General features: G+C 43.8%; 1 protein-coding gene across 4 annotated transcripts in view; it reads right to left on the bottom strand.

The window, feature by feature from the left end:
• The window catches only part of DSP (desmoplakin), a 37,183-nt gene extending 25,614 nt beyond the window's left edge, over window positions 1–11,569 (bottom strand). For 2 of the 4 annotated variants that reach the window (XM_057399282.1, XM_057399280.1), the window contains exons 1-3: window positions 10,894–11,292; window positions 2,165–2,267; window positions 335–483 (exon numbers count right to left, since the gene is read on the bottom strand). In XM_057399282.1, the coding sequence (XP_057255265.1) occupies window positions 335–483; window positions 2,165–2,267; window positions 10,894–11,087 (446 nt within the window). In that variant the 5' untranslated portion in view covers window positions 11,088–11,292. Of the gene's footprint in view, window positions 1–334; window positions 484–2,164; window positions 2,268–10,893; window positions 11,293–11,434 lie in introns of those variants that run through there. The other 2 variants (XM_057399279.1, XM_057399281.1) reach the window with 2 other exon arrangements.
• Between the last annotated feature and the right edge of the window lie 287 nt (window positions 11,570–11,856).

An 11,856-nucleotide genomic window follows, 5' to 3' on the forward strand; every position in this document is an offset into this window, starting at 1 on the left:
GAAGGAACCACTTAGTGCCTATGAGGAAAACACTCAGAAAACATGAAAACAACACAATTTATCTCTCCTAGTGGACCACCAAGTATTCAAAACAGAGTGCTGAAAGTACAGGCTGTGGAAAACACATGCTGACTATAATTTCATGGGGACAACCACGGTGTGAAATTTTGTAAGAAATACATTACTGCAAGGGCCTTCTCCATGGCAGCAAGCCCCAAAGAGATTTAGTTCCACCTTACCAATTTCTGACACATCCTGCAACATCAGGGAAGGCAAGCACTTGAGATACCACAGACTTATCAGCTACATTCCCTCCCCTGTTCCCTGGCAATACCTTTTCTGATACATGTCACAGGGCTGGCCCATCTGCCTCATCTCTCTGATCAGCCCATCCAGGATATCCATTTGGTCATTTGCCTGCGCAAAACAATCTTCCAGATCTCTGTTCCCTCTAATTTGGACACCATCCCCATATTTCAATTCCTAAAACAAACAAAAAAACAAAAACAGACAAACAAAAAGTGTTAGATTTAATTGAATATTAATCATCTAAGCCTCAGCTTCACTGTTTTAAAAAAGATTTTAGGAGGACTGATTATTTTTAGGAAGCATGATAGTTTTCAACCACTAGGTTTCTGATTGCCAGCTTTAACTGGCAGAAGGCAAATTAACAGAAGACCCACAGTCACCAGAAAGTCCTTATTTTAAATAAAACATGAAAGAATGCTATTAAAACATAGTACCAAACCTTTCCACAAAGAACGGCACAGTCTGACTGATGTTTATTTCAGCAGAACCAAGGCTTTACACAGTGTGCTAAGTTTTTAAGACCTTATGCTTTTGTGTTTAGAGGACAAGAAGCAAACATTGTGCTAGTGGGAGTTCGTGGACATTGCTCCTGTTTTTTCAGAAGTTTCTAAGACTTTCTCCCCCTGCAAAAACACAGACTGCACCCTGTCAGCCTAGGACCAGCTCCATGCCCTGTCACATTTGCATCCCACCTTATCACTCAAAGTCTAGGCAAATTCTTCATGCACCGTCTCAGTGCAGTGGACCAGCATGGTCATGGTGCTTCAAGGAGGAAGGCACGCTATTTGATCTCACCCCACACTGACACAACCGTGCTTATCAAAACATAACCCAGCTGTGATTTGATTTTGCAAATAAAATATTGATGGACCTCATTACTTTGTCCCTCAGGAAGAAAAGAAAACAAAGTAAGCAATGTATGTTGTGGCACCAAGCTGGAACTAAGCATCACGTTCTTTTAACTTCGGTGGAATAATATTAATCCTTAACATGATGTAGTATTTACTCTGGCATTGATTTTTATATAAACATGCTCACAAACGCTCTATCTCTGAAAAGGAAATGAACTGCTAACAACAGAGTTCATTCCTAAAAGAATTTTCTGTTCACAGAGTGTCCAAAAGTGTGCATTAAATCACATACACTGCCAGAGCTGTGAACGAGTTTTACTCAACAGCAGGATACACTCACCACCCTGCACCTCCTCTGACTTCAGCAGGAACAGAGGACATCCCATGTTCACTGGGACTGAATCTAGAGCCAGTGAATGATCCACCCCAGGCGCTATGGGTTTGTATCAGTGTAATGTACAGCAAAGATCATCTGTATGCATTTGGGATGAAACAGACCAGACGATTTTAATCAAGTTTCATATACTACTTTAGGAATCATCTAGAAAAATAAAATCAAGGTAATAAAGGTCTTTCCCCTGGTGGTCCAGGTTCATTATGGCCTCAGAAATGATGCCAATATTCTATAGGACACACTAGGAGAGAATAAGTGGTCATAACATTATTAATAGCTGTCTACAATGACAGTGGTCTTGATCTAAAACTGAAAAATTAGATGCAGTAGAATCTGTCTGAATGGTGCTTTTGTTGTTTTGTTGGGGTTTTTTAATCAAGAAGTCCCCCTTTTCTTAATCAGATACATTTCAGTTTTACTGAACACTGAGTGCAGACAGAAGAGGGAGATGAAAGAGGCATGCTACTCCACTCCCAGTTGCCTCACACAAACAGCTGAAAGGGGAGAAAGGAGATGAAGAAGCAGAGCCTGTGAATCCAGGTAACAATGCAGCATTCATTCTCTGTAATATTCATAATCACTTTTGATAAGAAGAACAAGAAGCACTCACGGGTTGTACTATGAGCTCAGCTCGCATCAGGCAATCTGAACAATTTTGCAAAAGCTCCTGGATGGTGTTCTGGCGTCTGGACACTGTACAGGTCCCATTCTGACTGTTGTGGGGGAGAAGAAGAAGATGAAGTAAGTACAGAGTAATCACATATTTTGAAGACACAAGAAATACAAATTTAGAACAGCTAAGGGAAGGTACATGGGATAATCCACCTCATTTAGCTTCACAGAGACACACACGCTTTATCTGGCCCTCCTGCATGACTGCACTGTGAAGTTCTAATGCCAATTCCATGGTGGCAGAGCCACTACATAATTCTGTAATAGCAGGCATGGACCGGCTTCACCACAGCACAGAGTAGAAGGTGGAAACTGGCATGCCATAGACAAGAAAGGTGGTTTTCCCCAATAGAGGTATTTGTAGCTTTGATTGGTAGACAAAATTTTGGCAGTATTAACAGTAAGAATGAATTATTAGTGACCTTTGTTAAAGTCAACAGATTAGGGCATAGCCTTTGCATGATGGTATCACATATGTTATCACATCAGGCACTGCATGTCAGAGCATAAGGAAAAACAGGATCCTCTCCTACACAAGCGCATGAGTACACAAGCCCATACAAGTGTACGAAGGGCCCTTTTATCAACAGAAATGAATGAAGATAGCGTGGTGTCTTAAGAAGGAATTGCAGGATGCACAAGTTACTACAAAAACAGATGTAAGGCCTGGAATTAGAGGGCACGCTTTCTTACAAATAAATAAAGTGGGAGTTCCAAGTAAAACTCCAGAACTGAGAACACTAATGGAGGGGGGAGGAGGGAATAAGATAAAGTGGTCATTATTGTTGTCTTGCACATAATCTACTGCATCCATACTGCCAGAAGGTTGCTTTTCCAGCATTTGGGATTCAGCCACCAAAGCAAGCCACTGCTAGTTAAATATGGGTGAGGTGCTTCAAGCAAGGAACCATTCCTTGCTGATGGAATCAGAGCTCCCAAGCAAGCCCAGGCAGCTCCCAAGTCCAAGCACTTGCCAGTGAAACTAAAATAAACCACTACTAAGAGACGGTAAGAAACTAAGACGCTTCCAAGCCTTACTTAGTTTTCTAACTCCTGTGCTCACAGTAGGTAACCTTTTCCATTACAAATCACTGGAGGTTCAAACCTTCCATACTACATCCTAACATCAAAAAGACTATCCGTTGAAAATTTGTGCAGCTCAGAGCCAGCAAGTCACCTGGATTCAATAGAAATCTTTCCATTGACTTCAGCAGACTCTGACTATCCTTTGAAAAAGGAATTATGACAATGTAAAAAGCTTGGCAGAGCTATCCCTGGGAAAATCATTGGAGTGGTGAGAAACATTTTTAGGAGCTCTTTTGCAGTATGTGCAGTTGGTGCTTCAGCTCTTCTTGAAGAAGTTTGAGCAACTTTTCACCAGCTTCCCCCAATACCAGGGAATAGACCCCCAAAGACAGAGAAAGAATCACCGGGTGACTTAGAACAAGCTGTATACACGCAACCTCTGGCTGGTAGTGTGACCCTTTGGCTGCACAAATGCTGCACCCTACTGTGCTATGCACCCCTGTGTATCTTGGAAACAGCTTAAAGAAAACAACTGTGAAAAATAATATATGGGTCTGATTTTGTGCCAAGCTTCCCATCAGCTTCCTTTCCTAAATCATTCCTTCTCCTTAGGCATCGCTGTTGTGTTTGGATCTAAAAGTATCTGACTGCATCTAAAATTTACATTTAATTATACCTACAATTATTCTCATGAATGAAACATAATAAGGAAGAGAGAGGAACTTTTCAAGCAATTTTCTCTTTTTAGAACATCAGAAGGGTATTCTTCAGTTGCTTTTTCAATCATCTCCTCACAGCTATATATGCCGGATACCTATTAAAGCTGAAAGAACAAGATGGCAACCAGAATTCTACCGTAATAAATCAGCATATGTCCACTAGCTTTAGTGTAACTTCAGAGACCTCAAAGGCATTACTTTTTTCTGAGAAGAGGTCTAAACAACGGCTGTCATTGTTAAAATGCTAAGAAATTGCAAAGAAAAGTTATTTTCAAATAAATCAAACTACTAAAACAATTCAAAAGATAAAAAGATAGGATTACAAGTATTCTGTGTTCATTCCAATGATGTTTGAATAACACAGCCAGAATTATTGTCCAAGTAATTAAAAAGTTGGAAAACTGAAGACGAGATGCACAAAACTATTTTAAAGGCAGGAGCAGATGCTGTGAAGTGGGAGGCTTAAGTGCACCCTAAAGACCTACAAGTTAATTGTTTACAGTTCACAGGGACCTCTGCAAGAATAAAGCAGCAAGTGTAAGGCCCTCCAATCAAGTAGATAAAGATATAGCCAAAATAACAAAAGCTGGAGCAGTAAAAACTGAAAACAGAGAAGAGGACAAGATTTCAGCAATGCTGCTTTTAACACCATGGATGTCAGCTTTGTTGTTAAAGAGCCTTTTTGGTCAAAATATTGAGATCAATACTAGGATAAGGACTGAGATCGATACTAGGCTAATGGGTGAAAAGGTAGTGGCCTGTTAAAGGCAGCTGATAACACTGGGCAAGCTAAAGGCTTTCAAATCCCTCAGCCAACCAAATGGGGTTACACAGGGTTACAGCACATACGCAGAGACAGCAGATACTAGTACAGGAGCTGATGTTTGATGGCATAGCTCCATCAAGTCAACAGGGCTCAAAGATTTCAAATCTGAAGAAGATTTGCCTGTACAAATATACTTAAAAAGGGTATAAATCAATTTCTGAACTTAGAAAATAAAAATACTTAGCAAGACAATACCTCTAAAATATATTGATTCATAAATCTTGTGGCGCTAGCACAATCTCACATGGACACATGTTCATTATTTTTCACCCATGTGACAGGAGAGTATTTCATAAGCAGTTTAAAAGGCCCTCAGTATAGTATTCCTCTTATTGAAGCCAACAGGCTTTTAATGGGAATAAGTAGATCAAAGCAGAAACCCCAATGCAGAGTAAGCAGACAGCCAACCCTGAGGCAGAAGGAAACAGCCAGCGAAAGGAAAATCATCTTCAACACAGAATATACTGGACCAAAGACAATGAAGCAACCCCTAATCCCTGAACATGCTAGATGGCATCATAATGTGGAGGCAAGAACAAAGCTGGACTACAGTACAACCATGTTACCTAGATCCTCTATAAAAATATATTTATACCCCTCAGAAAGAACGGCATAAATGCTGCAAAACCTCAACAATCCTCACAGGACACAGATTAAGCTATTATAGATGGTATCTTGTCAAGGTCTCCCTTGCTTCATATGATTTTGTTTACATGAAACTGAATGAGTTTAAAGAAATGTTTGGTCATTGGAACAACTACTGCTGCTATGATGACAATTTGATCTGATTTTAACTCTGGCAGCATCCAAAGCTCAGACCTCTGAGTAGAATCCTGCTGCACCAAACACTGTATGCACACCACATGGTGAAAATACACACAGGTTTTTCACTTGTTTTACTACACCCCTGCAAATACAGCATACATTCCAGTAGAAAGGGTAGGGACTGGAGCCTGGTCTTTTATTAGGGCTTGTAGCTCAAGAGTACATGGACTCCTACTAATAAATATATGCATTTGCAATAATCTTACTATTTGATGTACTGCTTTTGTTTTGTAAACCCTGCAGAACAGCATTGAGTGAAACAGCCTGAACTGCTTCATACCTTAACTACATATATATGTCCCTACAACTCAAAATGTTAGACTGAGACACTTACTTTAAAGGCAACTCATGAATTTCAAAAAGATGCTATTAAGCTGAGTTCTTTATTAAAATTACTTAGCTTTAATAATCATTAACTATTAAAGGAGCAAAGCAAAACAAAGTGGGGGTTAACATCTTTGTTTTAAAATTATGAGAATACTTCAAAACACAGAAGAATCACTTTAATTTGGGATCTTAAAATGTAGCCCTGCATCTCTTTACTGCCAGAAGAGGCCTAGAAAAGGCACAGCATCTTCACATTGTTGTCATTCTCTACAGGAGCCACCCTGCTTGCTGCATGTCAAAGCAGAACACATCGCTCCCTTGTTATCCTGTGCTCTTGCTCTCCCAGAGAAATGAGAGGACAGCCCAAGCCCTGCTGCCACTGGGATGTGGGGAGGATGGGAGCTGCTCAGACACCTCCCTGAATCAATACACCCCACCAGTCGAAAGATTTCCTAAGTGATACATTTTGAATGAATGACAGATCCTCTGTAAACACTTGGCTTACACCCTTGCAGGCCCTACCGAGCTGTCATTCCCACAGAGCCCAAGGGGCAAGGAAGAGAGCCAGCTACCTTCTGCTTTCTCATTTGCCTCCTGCTGGTGCTGAAGACCTGAACACCCCAGCATAAATGCCTGCAGTGTGGAGGCTGCTCTGGTTTCTGCCTTTGTTGGTACACATCAAGAGGTTGCTGTGTTATCTGGGGTGATTAGTGTCTAGAGAAGCAGGGTAAAGGAGACAGCAGCAGCACATCCAGCAGCTCTGCAGTGCCTTCCAGCAGCTTCAGAGCTCCTTAAAGCTTTGGAAGCACAAAGGGGATGCTCTTGGCCAAAAGATCTGCTTTTAACAAAATGAGAATAATCTTTGTTAAATTTTCTGATTCCTTCACAGAACATTCAGCCTTTAAATATTCAATGGTGTTGTTTTGTTTTGCTTTCCCTTCAAAAAGTAAAGGAAGCTTTAAAAAAGGTGGTTTTGCACATCCAAAGTATTGAGTGACTCCCATAACTCAACAATGAGAGCAAAACCATAGCACTTCCCCACACACACCCCCCAAACTTGTTTGAACAAGCAATAGATTCATCAAGGGATTACCTGGCATGCCCAGGGTAGGCAAGTCAGAAGAAAAACCTGACCTGGAATCTCCATTCCCAGCACACAGCCTGCACACACCCCAGGACTAAACCACCACCCATCTGCCACTGCCTGACAGCTGGGTGTGTGTGCCCTGAAATTCACAGGCATATGCTGGCAGAACTGTGGAGAATCACAATATCCACGAGAATATAACCAGAAATGAACATACTACAAACCAGCTTTCCCACACACACCAAGAAAGTGAACACAAGCATCAGAAATCATTGAGTTTCATAACTGGGTTATCCCCATATGTCTCTGCTCTTACTAGGATCGTTTTTGGCACACCACGGCCTCATCAAACTAGTCCCATAGAATTACAGAATCATAGAATGCACATAGACTTAAGTCATGATGACAGGAAACCTCCAAACATGTCTGCATCTCACAGGATCTGGCTCTAAATACCATTGGAAATGTGCAGAACTGTAAGAGTCGCTGGTGAGATCTGGTGAAATCTCAAGATCCCTGCAGCTAAGTGTCTTCAGAGCAAGCACGGTTTCACAAGGGATCCTGCCACACCTATTAACAGAAAATCTTTGCACGTTTTCCCAAGGGTATTAATCACTAGGAGCACCAGAAATGGCAGGCACCATTTCTAAACGCTGTACCTGACCGGCGCAGCAGGCTGCAGACAGACTGCCTCTCCCCACCTCCTGCTCTGGGAGAGGGAGGGACCAAACGCCAGGGTCCACCCTGGACCACGGAAGTACACCTTTGCGAGACAGCTGCGACTCAAATCTCAGCCAAATCCTTTTGCCTGACAGAAGTATTTATGTCTGCGAAGTCAGTTTTCCCACTGTGCAACACTGTGGTAGAAGAGCTCAAAGGGGATGTTACCACACTAGCCCTACCACCACTCTGCAGGACCCTGCAGATCTCTGTGAGACCTATGGAAAGGGCAAAAATATGGCTTTGAGTCTTTTCTCCAAGTTCACTTTTTCTGTCAGTTCCTGAAAGTAATGACAGGACATGGAATTTGAATTTCTAACTCTTTTTCTAACTTAAAGCACAGAAGTTACACTACCTCTTATGCAGAATTGTGTGAACTCATTTATTTTCATATCACATGCTGACCATGAATCCTAGGGTTGTTTTTTTTTTTCCCCTAATTTCAGCAATGACAAATAAAACAGCACAGCTTGCCACTTTTTTAATCCTCTCACAGCTGATCAGATTTTATCTCTCTGTAGCAAAGACATTGATAAATATTTGACTGATGAATTGGCAGTTTAAGGAGTGTGTGACTCACCGTCAAGCTGAGTATCTGTACTCTGGGCCAAGCTCATCCTGAGTTCCCAAGCCAGAAGAAACCGGGAATGTTGTAAAAGCACCTTGCTGAGCCTAAGGGTAGGGAGCGCCTTATATTGCTCTGTGAGTAATGTAATACTCAGCACAGACTTGTTTGGCAGAATACGCCCCAAAACTTACAAGACTAGACCCTAAGTTGAATCTTACTGCATTTAAAATTAAGGTACAGTAATCTTCCCCATTGGAAAATGAAGCCTCACTTTTGTGAGTTCAGTAATTGCCTCTAAACTTTGGCACTGAAGATGTCAGGCTGAACGCAATTATTAAAACCAGTTCCATAGATGATGGCCCTGATCCTGCCAGTATAACATACACAGAATTTAGTGGATTTTCTGTACACAACACATGAGCAAAATCAGGCTCAACTGCTTTTTTCATTAACTGGTAACAAAACCCTCATTTTGTATTTTGGGGCAAATTTTAATTCAAATCAGCACTGGTTAAAAATAAACCTATGAAATTCAGTAAAGTGCAAACACACATACTATTTTGCAAAAAACAAAATATTTAAAGTATTTTGTATGGTCAGATCTTTTCACATTATGTATTTTGATGTCATTAACAGGGGTCTTTAGTTCCATGCAGAAGCATCACAACGAAGTGAACAGGAACTTTCATTGCAACTCTCTGTGCCAAATGCTCCTTTCCAAAAAGGAAATATAAATACTATCTTATAAAGAATAAATGAAAGATTGTTGATATAAGGTTGTTAACCTCCTGATCAGGTCTGTCCTTCCCACTCTTGTTAAACTACCACTGAATACTAAAGTAAAAAGAGCCTAGCAACTACAGGCTGGTTTAAAATATGTTACAAAAGATAAAGACTGCTAAATTAAAGGTATGTGTTTCTCCTTTAGTGAAAGTCAGGAGTAATAGGGAAGTCACTCTAGTGAATCCAATATAGTTGCACTAGTGTAAAGTCTGGAAAAGAACAGCCAGAAGTAGGATGTTCTGCCATTAATTTTTCTTGTCTATCTCTTTTAAGCAGTAAGGGTATTTGCAATGGAGCACCACTAGCAAAACAAATCCTCACAAATGCAGCACAGCAATAAAATTTTGGTGTCCTAGTATGGCACTCTCCCATGGTATTGAACTGTTCTAATTATACAGTGAGAAACAGGTATTCTCATACTACTGTAAGTAGACATGCTATAGTTTCAATTTATCGTAACTAACTTAACCTGCGCACACACCAAACTGAAAGTCAAATGCAGAACTAAAACTAAGAACTGGGCAAATTAATAAAAAAATAGGCAGAATGAGAGTTTTGTCTAGTATGTCTAGCAACAGGTCTGATATACCCAAACAAAGCTCTCTGCTCTCTGTGATAGTCCTCATTCTCTACAGGCATTACAGATCTGCTTGATATAAAAAAGTCTGCCTATTCTCATCTGCTGTTTATTTACTGTATGTGTTTCTCATGCTTCTGCAATCCAATCACGATATACTACCCATAAAATTAGGGCTTAAATTTTAACACAAATTACATGACAGCACTTCCAAATCAATTCCTAAGTCAGCAGCATCAATAATAAGGCCAATAGGTTTAATAAAGCCACTCCACACATGAAAAAGAATAATGGCCAGCGACGTTTCATATAGGTGCTTTATCATACACCAGTGCTGTTTCCTTCAGTGTCTGTTAACTGCTTTTCAGTCCCGTGAACTCCCAGCCGAGGGGATTAACGGAGAAGTCTTCATGACCACTGCACTTATTTTTCATACATTCAGAGTACCACCTTGCTCCAAAAAGTCTTTGCCAGAATTGATCTGCACAGATTGCTGGTACAGCTGTATCCATGAAAGCAGGCGTTCTCCAAACCAGGATTCACAGTTGGAGCCCTCCTACAAGATCTTGACTGTGCTTGTAGCAACAGGACAAGTAGAAAGTTAAAAAGGTGGAGGGGAGGCGTGCAGCCTGATGTTGTTCATCACCCATCATTGCTCCCCAGCCACCAAATGTTGGGCATCTCTGTGTAAAATATTATGGCCTTAAACTCCCGGGCCTTGCACAGGCTAGAAACAAACTCATAAATTAGTACGAGAACGATTCCCACTAGTTAAAATTGTTTAATATGCTTAGTTATGCAACTGCTGGGGAGGACAGTGAGAACTGAGCCTGGAAGTATGAGGTGTAGAGCAATTTACCTCAGTACAGCCTGTTCTGCGTCACCAGGCAAAGAGGGAGTTTATCAGCAGAGAACTGTGGGGTCAGTACAGCCAGCACTGATGCATTTTACACCCCAGAGTGCAAAGGGGAGCGTTAACCATTCTGCTTTGTATCCTGTCCCTCCCTTCATGGAGATTCCCCACCAAAAGCTCTGGGAGTGTTTTAGGGTTAGAATAAAAGTTCCTCGCTTGCTTTTAAAAGCCTTTTAGAAGTTAGTCTCCTCAGGGACTGAAGCCGCGAGCAGGCTCACGGCAGCTCTCCTAAGACGGCCCGAAGGAGTGCGGCCGAAGCCGACGGGTCTCGCTGCCCCATCCCGGCCTGCACCTACCCGTATCCGTCGGAGCCGTACTCCCCCCCGTAGGTCTTCTGGTAGTAGTAGGTCTTGTGGGTATGGGTGCCGCCGCCACCGCCGCTCCCCACCACATGGGAGCTCATCTCGTAGCGCAGGTCGGTGCCGGACTCTGCCCGCGCCATCCGGCCCAAGGTGTTGATCCGCGGGTGCGAGCCGCCGTTGATGCTCATGGCGGCGGGGGAGCGCGAGGGGCCGCCGCCCGAGGGGAGAGGGGACGAGGGGGAAAGCGACGGGGAAACTGACCCGGACCCGACGGGGGGAAAGGCATTCACCGCCGGGACGCCCCGCCGCGGTGCCGCCTCTCCCTCGCAGCCTACCAAGGGACGGGGAAGGGCCGAGCGCTGGGGATCAGGGCGGCCCGCAGGTGAGGGGAGAGGGGAGTGGAGAGCAGGGGTGCCGCGCCGTGAAGCGGTGTGCGGGCGGCCGGGCGGCGGCGAAGGCTGGTGGCGGCGGCAAGAGCAGAGGTCCCGTCCCGTCCCGTCCCCTCCCCGCCGGCAGAGGAAAGGCGAAGCCACACCTTTCGACGGCCGTTTTAAGCGGCGCTCCGGGGCGTGGAGCCGCCGCCACCGCCTCGCCTGCGTCCTCCGCGCCTCCTCGGCGGCCGCCTCAGGTTGCTCCGCCGCACCGGCCTCCGCCCCGCCGCACCCGGCCCGGCCCGGGCTCCCCGCGGCAGCCGCCCGGGCACCGCAAGGCTTCTGTCAGCCTCGCACCGGTGTTTCCACGTTCCTGCCCTCCCAAGTTGCCAGTGGAGTTTGGAGCCCATTAAAACCTTCCTCTGAACCTGTGTCATACCGGCCTGTGCTTTACCTGCGGCTGCCACAGAGGCCTCGGGACACAGGGCGGACGGCGCAGGGGTGCCCACAACGCCAGGCACCCTCATGCCACTCCGGCCAGCAACCAGCGCCTGGACAAGGCATCGCTGGTTAAATTGGCATCAAG

The sequence above is a fragment of the Pezoporus wallicus genome, unplaced genomic scaffold, assembly GCF_028554395.1.
Source record: "Pezoporus wallicus isolate ANWC-B61680 ecotype Strahan unplaced genomic scaffold, APGP_CSIRO_Pwel_v1 contig_818, whole genome shotgun sequence".
Lineage (NCBI taxonomy): Eukaryota > Metazoa > Chordata > Aves > Psittaciformes > Psittacidae > Pezoporus > Pezoporus wallicus.